The sequence below is a fragment of the Perognathus longimembris genome, chromosome 28 (assembly GCF_023159225.1).
Source record: "Perognathus longimembris pacificus isolate PPM17 chromosome 28, ASM2315922v1, whole genome shotgun sequence".
NCBI classification, from domain to species: Eukaryota; Metazoa; Chordata; class Mammalia; order Rodentia; family Heteromyidae; genus Perognathus; species Perognathus longimembris.
In genome coordinates, this window is record NC_063188.1 from 33,835,640 (window position 1) to 33,847,998 (window position 12,359).

The window sequence follows — 12,359 nt, forward strand, 5'->3', positions numbered from 1 at the left end:
GTAACAGAGTATTAGTTTGCACCTATGCAGATATAACTATAAGGTAGGAATCAGTCTCAGTCTTGAACTCAGCTTGTGTCCTGAGGCCTGGGTGCTGCCCTTGAGCTTTTTTGCTCAAGGCTAGTGCTCTGCTACTGAAGCCATAGCTCTACTTTGGGGTTTTTTTGGTGGTTAATTGGAGGTAAGAGTCTCAGAGACTTTCCTGCCCAGGCTGGCTTTGAACCATGATCCTCAGATCTCAGTCTCCTGAGTAGCTAGGATTACAGGAGTCAGATACCTGCATCTGACTACTGAAGTTAGCTTTAATTCTAATTGAATTCCTACTGCTTTGAAGGGAACTTTCACTGCTTCTCAACGGTGATCAATGAGTTAAATTCCTACTCTGCCTTATCCTCCTCCAATTCATAGGAAGTTAAAGTCTTAGTATGTGAGCTAAACAACTGCTTTTTAAAAATCATCTTCCATTTTGTGGCTCATCAGTATTTTTTTAATTTGTTGTTTTTGTTGTTGTGTTGTGTTTTGAGACAGGGTCTTCCTATGTAGCCCAGACTGGCCTTGAACTTGTGACCCACCTGGCTCAGCCTTCCAAGTGCTGGAATTATAGGTATACACCAGTAGGCCTGGCTCTAACACATTTTCAAATTTACTGTAATTCTTTGTGGAAAGAGGGAAGGAGTAAAGAGAAGCGTGACAGAGGCAGAAGGCTTGTCACCATACTCACTGATACATACAGGTATGGTAAAGGCAGAAATACTCTTGGAACATAATATGTTATATCATGATAATGAAGTGAAAGAAGAGTCAGGGAGTGAGATGTTCACACACATGGGGCGAGAAATGATGGTGGCTTAACTATCTAGGAACAAATACTGAGCAGTGCTCTACTTGGGACTGTGAAGTGACAAACAAATGGGAATGACCTCAATGGCTGTCCAGCAGAGAAATGCACAAACTGCTTGTCACCCAGCAGTAAGAGCTTCACAATACCCCGGGGAGCTTATGCTGTCTATGAAAGACTATACTAAACAACCTAGCATGTCTTACAAACACTTGCCTCGTGGCGCCCCGGCCAATCTTGAGCAGCTTACTGCTTCCTTACATTTCCTTATCTCTGGCCACAGGCCCCAACTACACCATGACTTACTGATGAAGTTAGCCTGGCCAGTGAATATGGTGTACTGAAGCTCATAGGAGCTGATGCTGAACTCATCATCCGAGATCCAGTGGACTGTAATGGTGTCATGGGAGGCTGTACAGAGTTCTTCTCGGATAGATGGTGGGTTTGGGGCTGTAAGAAAAAATAGGGGGGAAAGAAAGGTAAGAAACACTCTCTGGAATTTTATAATTCTTGGTCTTCCTGTCTGAGTCAACATGACTTGGAGAGGAAGAGTCATTTGTTTGTTTCCTCAATACTGGGGGTTAAACCCAGAATATCACACATACTTGAGAAGCATTCTATTTAGATACAGTTCTGGCTCTGGAGAAGTCTGAGAGAAGAAATTTTACATTGCAAGACCCATGCAACCTGAAACAGAACCACTGTTTCAATAATGAAGATATTTCAGGCAAATGTATGTATATGCATTAGCTATTGTGATGAGTTCACTGACTGTCCATCTGGCCCTATATAAACACATACGTACACTTTCCAGCAAAATAGTCACATACTTTTCTTTTCTCAATCTACTTCCTTTCATTTCTTTTTTTATTTCTTTTGTCAATTGTGGGGCTTGAAATCAGGGCCTGGGTGCTGTTCCTGAGTTCTTTTGCTCAAGGCCAGTGTGCCACTTTGAGCCACAGCTCCATTTCCAGTTTTCTAGTAGTTACTTGGATATAGAACTCTCATGAACTTTTGTGCCTGGTTTGGCTTTGAATCACAATCTTCAGATCTCAGCTTCCTGAGTAGCTAGGATTACAGGCATGAGCCACCAGCACCTGGCTACTTCCTTTTATCTCAAAATAACTTTTATTTGACAAAAGATGTACATCTTTCTCATGAAATAATCATGCAATAAGTAGCCAGCACTTTTAACAGGCTGGTGGCATCTCATATTTTCTATTTTTTGTAGAAATTTATTTATTTATTTATTTATTTGTTTATATTTTTTCCAGTCTCAGGGCTCAAACTCTTTGCTTGGGTGCTGTCCCTGAGCCCCTCTTTCCTCAAGGCTAGCACTCTCCCACTTAGCCACAGCACCACTTCTGGCTTTTTCTGTGATTAATTGGAGATAAGCGTCTCACAGACTGCCTGGGCTGGCTTTGAACCGAGATCTTCAAATCTAACCCTCCAGAGTAGCTAGGATAAGAGGTGTGAGCCACTGGCATCTGGCCTTTTGTAGAAATTTATTAGCCTTTATTTCAGACATTTTAACAATTGTACCCTGTCACTCTTGATAGCTGTTTTTAAACACTCTTTCAAATTTTTTTTTCAGGTTAAATACTGTTACTGGTAAGCCTTTGTTGGGAGCATCCTTTTGAAAGGTTTTTTGGCTCAACAGAAGATCAACTGCGGCCAGCCAGTGGTGCTGGTGGATCACGCCTGTAGATCTGAGGATCATGGCTCAAAGCCAGCCCAGGCAGAAAAGTCTGTAAGATTCTTATCTCCAATTATCCACCCCAAAACCGGAAATGGAGCTGTGGCTCAAAGTGGTACGGTGCTAGCCTTGAGCACAAAAGCTCAGAGACAGTATCCAGGCTCTGAGTTTAAGCCCCACCAATGACAAAAAAAGAAAAAAAAAAAGATCAACTGCCACAATGGTCATTTCCAACCTAGACCCAGGGGTTCTACCTCTCTGTTTTTTTCATGTTAATCAACAAACCCACAAACTGGGTTAATGTCTTCCTCCTTAATATTGTCCATTATCATCTGGGGTGTGTGTGTGTGTGTGCGTGTGTGTGTGTGCGCGTGCGTGTGTGTGTGTGTGTGTGTGTGTGTGTGTGTGTTTGTGTCCTGGGGCTTGAACTCTTTCATTTACATAACTGACTATACCATGATTGGCACAAATATGAGGAAACTGGTGTGAATGGTGAAGATACCCTTATCCTCTCTGGCAGCTGCTTCTTACAAGCAGTCTGTCTTGAAAACTAATGCTGACTACAAATACCTCTGACACTTCATATGAAACTTTAGAATAGAGCTAAATATTTGATTAATCAGCTTTCTTTTCTGTTACAATGGGGGATGAACTCAAATATATTTTACCTAAACATACATCTATCATGTCTAAGTCTATTTAAAAACATTATAAATATTGTCCTTTTCAGATTACATTAAACTGAAAACACATCCAAAGAAAAATATATAAACAAGCAAAAAAGTGCAATATTTTCACACCTGTTAAGTAGTCTAGCCCCTCCAACAGTTTCTTTTCTCTAGAAAAATCCAAGGCAAAGTTTTCAAAGGCATCATTAAAATTGATGTCTGGAATCAGAACTTGAGAAGATGCAGTTGCCATAGCGACCCTAAAAGAAAAAAAGTGCATCAATATACATCAAAATAAGCTTGAAACCTCCATCCACTATTTGATTTCTTGTTTAACAACAGGCAAATAAATAAGCAAGGGAAAATATCATATCATATCTGTTCTTTCCCAATGAAAATCATTTCAATTTTAATTGTCAGGAACCAATTAAGAATTATAGCATATTTGCTCACATATGTCCCTCAAACACACTCTCCCATCCTGTCTTAATTTTGAGAAGTAAATACAGAATTTTTTCCCCTCTGCATCATTTTCCATCTGGCAGGCAGCCTCAAAACTAGACCTCTGATGGCTTGGTAAGAGCAATTTAAGAATTTCTTTCTTCCTCCCTCTTTTTCATGCTAATCAACAAACCAACAAGCTGGGTTAATGTCATCTTCCTTATTACTGCCCTCCCCACTTTTTGGTGTCAGTGCTAAGACTTGAACTCTATCACTTGAGCTACAACTCCGTTTCTGGGTTTTTGATAGTTGATTGTAGAAAAGAAGTCTCACAAATCTTCCTGCCTGGTTTGGCTTTGAACTGCAATCCACAGATCTCAGCCTCCTGAGTAGCTAGAATTATAGGTGTGAGCCATCAAGCAGTTAGCATATTGGATTTTTACAATACTTACATTTCATTTTTATTCTCTAATTGAATAATTCTATGATAATTTTAACTCCCTAACTACTTTTAAAGGACTCAAGAATGAAGTTCATGTTTTGTACCTCTTATATTTTGTGTGGTTCCTAAAACAATGTAAGATATATAATAAATAAATAATTGTTGAATCAAAAACAATTGCTAACATCTGTTGAGTGATTAGTTTATACAAGGCACTGTGCATGCAACTTACATAAATTTTCAAATTTACTCCTACTTTGTTAGAAGTTACTTCCATTTTGTAAGTAAGAAAGGTGACACATTAAACAGTTAAGTAAGTTTCCCAATATCATACAACTATAAAAAAAAAGCAAGATATAATTGAATCCATGAAAACCTGATTCTAATCTCTGTACTTATATCCATTTATATTGTTCCTTCTCTCTTTCATCAAAAAATGTACTTTTCATATATTTCAGCAATTCTACCCTCCCCTCTGCCCCCGTCCCGGGTTACTGGGGCTTGAACTCTGAGCCTGGGTGCTGTCCCTGAGCTTCTTTTGCTCAAGGCAAGTACTCTACCACTTGAGCCACAGCGCCACTTCCAGCTTTTTCCGTGTATGTGGTACTGAGGAATCACACTCAGGGCTTCATGCATGATAGGCAAGCACTCGACCACTAAGCCACATTCCCAGCCAATTTCAGTAATTCTTAACCATGGTTACATACATGTCAGAATGAGCTTGGGAAGCTTTTATAAAAAATATTCACATTTGAGTCCTGTATCAGACCTTCTGAATCACAGCCAACTAAGATCATGCATATGAAAATAACAAGAAGAAACATTAACTTGGCAACAACATGCAGGTTACAATGGCAAAACGGGGCACGAGGTAGAAGAATATCAGAAAGGAAACTTTTTATGGTGAAGCAATTGTAAGGGAATGAAAAACTGAATAAAAACACATTTTCATGAATGTATTCCCTGCTACACATCTACAAACAGCTTTGGGTTGTTTATAAAAATGGAGCTGTTGCAAGAAAAAGCTGCAGGCCAGTATAAACAAATGCTACATTTGTCTTAAGGTCTCACATTGAACACTAAGTCTTCTAGGATTAGATGAGTAAGCAGGCAACAACTTCTTCAGAGTAAAAGTCAAGCCAGAAATATGGCTTATGAAATTTCTTACTAGACTCCTAAATCTTCATTCTTTTTTTTCCATTTATCCATCCAATAAGCAAAACTGAAGTAATTAGATGCTGATGGCTCATGCCTATATTCCTAGCTACTTGTGAGGTTGAGATTTACCACCAGCTAATGAGTTGAGGCCAATCTGGGCAGAAAAGTTCATGAAACCACCTTCTCAACCAATAGCTCTGTGGGGGGCTGAAATCAAGAGGATCACACTTTCAGGTCAACCTGGGCAAAAAGTCTGCAAGATCTTATTTTGATGGAAGAAGCTTGGTGTGATGGCATATGCCCGTCATTCTAGCTAGTGTGAAATGAAAAATAGGAAGAACACAGTCGATACATGAAACATGGGCAGGAAGTAAAACTCTATTTAAAAAATAACTAGTGCAAAAAAGGAGCTGGAAGCTTGGCTCAAGTGATCGGAACACCTGCCTAACAAGAGTGAGGCCCTGAGACCAAACCCCAGAATCACAAAGAAACAAAGGAATGAAGGAAGAGGGAGGGAAGGGAGGGAAAGAGGGAAGGAGAGGGGTAAGAGGGATGACAAAAGAAGAAGAGAGGCAGGGAAGGGAGAAGAGGGGAAAGGAGGGCAAGGGAGAAGGGGGGAAAAGGAAAGGAAAAGTAACGTATTAGTCCCTGTGCTAGATGTTGGAGACACACACAGAAAATATATCCTTGTAATGATACTGGCCCTCGAAGTAATCACAGCTCATGAAAAACAGAGACATTAATTAATCAATATAAAGAAAATATAGAGTATAAACAACAGACTTGGGAAGTAATGATAAATTCCCCAGAGGAAGTCAAACTTTTGTTATTATAAAGGTAATGTCAGAGGGGTTACTGTTTCATAAGTCAGTTAATGAGTACATTTCTTTTTGGACAATGTCACCCCTTCATTCTCTACAGAGGAAGTTAATTTTAAGCAATAATCTATATGTTGAATAGGAATTAGCTAACAAGGGCTATATGAATGTGTATCTTCTTTCATTTATTGCTGCAGTCATGCAGGGCCTTATAAGCTATCCTATAATCCCTTGACCCTTATCATAAGAACAATGGGGGCCACTAGAACATTTTGGGCAAAGGAATGTAATGTTTTAAGAAGACGGGAAGGGGTCAAAATTGGAGGCAGGTAGACAAGGTTTTCAAGATATTTATGAATAAGAAGCAAATGAAATAGTAACAAGAATATAGACAAAACAGAACTGATTCAAAAAACATGAACACAAACAACCAACAAATATATTTAAAATCCAATTACATGAGAAATCAAAGGAATATATATTAAAATGAGATGACATTTAGATTATTAATAATGCAATATAGGAACTTTCTATGCCTATTTAAATGGTGCTTATATATTTTATTAGGACTGAAATCAACAGACATTTTGAAGGCAATTTAACATTAACTATAAAAATACTTTAAAATTAAATATTCTTTGATATTACAGTTCTACTTCATAAAATTCTTACTAAGGAAATAACAGATGTATGCAAATACAGCCACAAGGGCACTCAACATCCCATATGTAACCTAATTGTCTAGCAATAAAGATCAAGTTAACTTTGTATTATACATCAAAAGATGAAAAATCTTATGGCCATTGGATATAAGATTTTATAAGGATGTGGGGAAATTTATGTGATAAATTATGTTTCAAATATAAGACAGAAAAGGGGCTGGGAATATGGCCTAGTGGCAAGAGTACTTGCCTCGTATACATGAAGCCCTGGGTTCAATTCCTCAGCTCCACATATATAGAAAAGGCCAGAAGTGGCGCTGTGGCTCAAGTTGGCAGAGTGCTAGCCTTGAACAAAAAGAAGCCAGGGACCTGAGTTCAAGCCCCAGGACTGGCCAAAAAAAAAATAAATAAAATTAAAAAATATATATATACACACACACACATATATGACAGAATAGAGAATAAAGAGAGAATGGCTTTATGTTTGTGAAATATGTATGTATATATGTACACACATACACACATATGTACATTAGGAATACACACATACAAAACATATATTGTATATATGTGTATATATATATATTAGAAGATAGATTTTATGCTCTCAAATGCTAATGTGGCTAGAAGATTAAGAATGAATTACAAGTAACATTGTGAGGCATATGTACACAGCCCTCCTGCATCTGTCTGTATTTGTGTTTATGAAAACCCCAAAATTAGCATCTTGCTGAAGTCTCTGCTAGACATAATATGATAAATGCCATTTGTAATACGAATGGGATATCTCAGCTAAAATTTCATTTTATCAGAAATTATGGTGCGTTAACATAATACAATGAATACTACTGGGGAGGAATTCTTAATTCTGTGAGAAACCAGTGAGAAAGATATTTAGGTTGGGTATGTTATTCTCAAATCACACCTCATAGATAGCCGCCCAATCCACTTCCTTGAATCTATGAAAGAAAGATTTTTGTAAGGATTTGGAAACCATCGCATGAAAATTGATGGCAATTTGCTGGCAAATAAAGCCCTAGGAGCTACTGGGTTTGCAAGGAAAATTGTGTAGAGAGGAGATTATCCTAAAACATTAGCGGTAAGAAAAATAACCTTAAAGAAATAGATCAATTAAGAGTTGATCACAAAGGGAAAATCAATCATATGAGTAAGAAAGAAACCTTGAGTGTGCACACAAGAGCAGAGAGATTGCAAGTGAAAGTGGTCAATTAGAGCCAGGCGTCAGTAGCTCATGCTACTTAGCTCCTAGGGAGGCTGAGATCTAAGAATAGCAGTCCAAGGCCAGCCCAGGGAAGGAATCTGTAATATTCTTATCTTCAATTAAATACTAAAAAGCCAAAGTGGACCTGTGGCTCCAGTGGTAGAACACTAGCTGTGAGCTCAGGGACAGTGTGTAACCCTAGCCTGTCAAAGAACGAAACAATAAAAAATGGTCAATCAAGAAAATACTATTTAGAGGGATGAAGTTAGATGAAAGGGAAAGATGAAACAAAGGAATTTGTTTTGTTTAGCAACAAGGTCTTTCTTTGGTGACCTTCAAAAGAACTTTCAAAGAGGTGGGAAAAATATTTCAGAGGGTTGAAGATTGAGTGGTAACAATTAAATACAATGGTTTAATTGTATGTTTTAGCTCTGCTTTTATGAAATCCCTCTGAAATGACAAAGAATGAAACGTCATAAACCCCACAAAGACAAAGAAAATGGAAAAAAGGAGACGCCAGCAATTAAGAGATTGTCAACAAATGTTTGGATGAATGTGTGGTAACTAACAACAGAACAGAGAAAGTTGGACGAGAAAGCCAACAACATCAAGCTGATTTAATGGCATAAAGTTGAACGTTTGCATGAAAAATAACTAGACACCCAGATCTACTCAAAATTGTCCCTTCTACTTTCTGGCAGCAGATGTGAGGTTTACTTTTTGCAAGTTCTGACATTATACTAAAAGCTGTTTTAAAACCCTCAGCTCCTTTTCCCCGTTTGGCTCTCAGAATGCTGGCAGACAGGCCTTAATCTCCACCGCTAACCGAGAACTGAAAAAAAAAAAAATAGTGTTCCACTGGGTTCTAATGGCTCATACTTAGAAGGCTGATATCTGAACACTGTGGTTCAAAGCCAGCCTAGGTAGGAAAATCCATGAGACTCTTAACTCCAGTTATTCACCCCAAAGCTAGAAGTGAAGCTGTGGCTCAAGTGGTAAAGTATCAGCTTGGAGCAGACAAAGCTGAAAGACACTGTTCAGGACTGAGTTCAAGCCCCAGTACCAGAACACACACATACACACACATATACACACACACACACACACACACAGTTTGTTTCAAATTTATAATCTTGTCTCCACCTCAGTTACAGCTTCCAAACACCTGTTAGTGATTAAAATTTAAAAGGTAGGCAAAAACTTACCAAATATAGGGAATGGAAGGACAGAAACTAAAAGAAACTAACAGAGAAACGGAACTTAGAGGAAACCAAGACAATGCAGAGTTTTGAAAAAGAAAGCTTTTTAAAATAAAAATATTCTCTGGAAAACAAGCAAATAGTTTGTGTCCATAAAACAACAATAAAATGTTAAAAATAAGTAAAGAGCAAAGAAACACATGAGGAAATGCTCAACATCCCCGGCCATAAAGGAAATGCAAATCAAAACAACTTTGAGATTCCATCTCACTCCAGTCAAGATTGGCCAACACTGTGAATTCAAGCAACAACAAATGCTGGTGGGGATATAGGAAAAAGGGAACCCTACTGTACTGTTAGTAGGAATGTAAGCTAGTACAACCACAGTGGACAGCAGTCTGGAGATTCCTTAAAAAAACAACAAAAAAAATAGATCTTCCCTAGAACCCAGCCTTATAACTTTTGGCCATCTACCAAGAACATCACAAGCCGAAGTACTGAAAAGATACTCGCACATCCATGTTTATTGCTGCATATACACAATAACCAAGTTATGGAAACAGTCCAGATGTCATAAATAGATGAGAGGGTCAAAAAAGTCGTACCTATACACAATGGAATTTTTAATTAATTATTTTTATTGTTATTTTAGAGGCAATGTACAGAGGGATTACAATTACGAGTCAGGTGAGGTAAGCCAAGCTCAGCGAGAGAAATGGCACGTGTTTTCGCTCATATGCCAAAGCTAGATCTAAAATACCCCAGGGCATGATAAATTATGCAGGACTCTAGGCATTTACACACAGGGAAACCACAGGAGGATATACTTAGGGGAGGAACCCAAAGATACAATGCCTTTGAGCCTCTGATCATATAAAATAATATCAAAATAAATTCCAGGAGATGGAAACAAGAGGCTTTCTTTTTCTTTTTGTCTTGTTTATTCATTTACCTGTCTTTGAGGAGGGAGAAGAAGGGGACACAGAAATGGAGGGACTAAAAATGAACAAATGTAGCAGTGGGACTCAGCAGACACTATGTTGAAAATGAACTACACAACTCGTATGTGGGGACATGAGAGAAAAACTGGAAGAGAGTGAATGAATGAGTGATATTGTCCAAAAAGAAATGTACTCATTAATTGACTTAGGAAATGGTAACTCTTTGTACATTACCTTTATAATAGCAATTTTATTTTATTAATTAATTTTTTTGCCAATTGTGGGACTCGAGTTCAAAGCCTGAGTGCTGTCCCTGAGCTTTTGTGCTCAAGGCTAGCACTCTACCACTTTGAGCCACTTCCAGTGTTCTGCTGATTAATTGGAGATAAGAGTCTCATGGACTTTCCTGCCAGGGCTGGCTTTGAACCATGATCCTCATATCTCAGCCTCCTGAGTAACTCCTGAGTAGCTGGTGGCATGAGCCACCAGCATCCAGCTATAATAATAATTTTTAAAAATGAAAAAATAACCCAAAGATCCAGAAAGGACTCTTGTAAATTAAGAGACAAATGATGAAATTCAGATTCTGCTAGAAAGATTGGATGAAAACTTAAAGCAAGTATCTTAGATACTAAAACAAGAAGATCAAGATATAGAAAACAGAAATTTTTTAATATTAGAGGAATAATCTATGACATACCATATCTGACTATAGGGTTCCAGAAAGGAAGAAGAAAGAGACTAAAGGAAGAAATATTAATAAATAATGTTAGGAAAAAAATCCAGAGCCAGGCTACTAGTCTTCACAATGGAAAAGCTTAGAGCATGTTACCAAGATGTATTACCAATGATGCACAACCCAGGCAAATCTTGGTAAAAATTTGAAAAAAAAATGAATCTTAAGATAAGATCTTAAAATGCTATTGATTTTCAAGAATACTATTTAAAAAGATGAAAGATAAGATGTTGATAAGGATACAGAGAAAAGGAACTCCTTTCCACTATTGGTGAGAATGTAAGTTAGTATAATCATGGTAACAAAGTACATAAAGATTATGTAGAAAAAAGAAAAATGGAACTAGCATGATTTAACAATTCCACTTCACAGTACATACCTAAAGGACTTGAAATCAATGTCAAAGAGATATGTACCTACCATATTCATTACAGTATTATTTATAATAGTTAAAACACATAATCAGACTATGTTTCTGTCAATGGATGAACAGATAAATAAAACACAGTGTCCATACACAATGCAATATTATTCAGCTTTAGAAAGAACTAAACCCTGTTATTTGTGACAGCATGTATGAACCTGGAGGACATCATGCTAAGTGAAATACACCAGGCACAGAAACGTAAATACTGTACAACCTCACATATAAGAAACCTTAAAAAGTCAAGCTCACAGAAGGAGAGTAGAACAGTGATTAGCAGAAGCTGCTGGAAGAAAGGAGAGAATTGGGAGTTCTTGTTCAAAGGGCACAAAGTTTTAGTTACACAGGAGGCATACTTTTTAAGATCTAGTGAACAGCAGAGTGACTACAGTCATTTGTAATATAGAGTGCATTTCAAAAGAATTAATAGAGAAAATTTCATATTTCATTAAAAAATATCAAATGTAATAAGTATATGTTAGTCATCTGGATTTAAGAATTTCATGTTGTACACATATATCCAAATATATTGGACCCCAATAGTGTACATAATTATGAGTTATCAATTTAAATAATATTAAATTTTAAAAGCTCATACATTTTGAAATACAAATCATATTCCACAGATCAGGAATCAAAGCACAGTGAACTTCTCAATGTAACACTGGAAGTCAGTAGAAAATAGAGCTATACTTTCAGAAGAACAAAGGAAAATATTTCCAACGTATGAAGTGTGAAAATTAATGTTTCAGACATAAAGGTCACAAAAATGTATGTCCTATGTACTTTCTTAAAATAACTATGGAAGAATTTGCTTCAGAAAATATTGAGGGAGTAAAATTTTACAGGAACAAACATCTAGGGAGAGCTTCCCAGGTTCCCTATAATAAAGAAGATAGAACTAAGAATCCTTGGAGACTAAATTGATTGGAGTTCATAGGGAGAGTATCAGATAGAGGAAAAATATCTACATGGAGAAAATCTAGAAACCATCAGATGGTTTCTATCTAGTATTAGTAGAATAATGATCAATGCATGCAGTAAGGAAATTACCAATGCTAAGGAAACAGACACTTAAAAATATAAGAGAATCTGGGTATGGTAGCAAAGCCTT

General features: G+C 37.3%; 1 protein-coding gene across 4 annotated transcripts in view; it reads right to left on the reverse strand.

Annotated features, from left to right (window-relative positions):
• Mid2 (midline 2) overlaps positions 1-12,359 on the reverse strand; it is a 99,112-nt gene that overhangs the window by 9,922 nt on the left and 76,831 nt on the right. For 3 of the 4 annotated variants that reach the window (XM_048335750.1, XM_048335749.1, XM_048335747.1), the window contains exons 6-7: positions 3,335-3,462; positions 1,055-1,288 (exon numbers count right to left, since the gene is read on the reverse strand). In XM_048335750.1, the coding sequence (XP_048191707.1) occupies positions 1,055-1,288; positions 3,335-3,462 (362 nt within the window). The remainder of the gene's footprint in view (positions 1-1,054; positions 1,289-3,334; positions 3,463-12,359) is intronic. The other variant, XM_048335748.1, reaches the window with a different exon arrangement.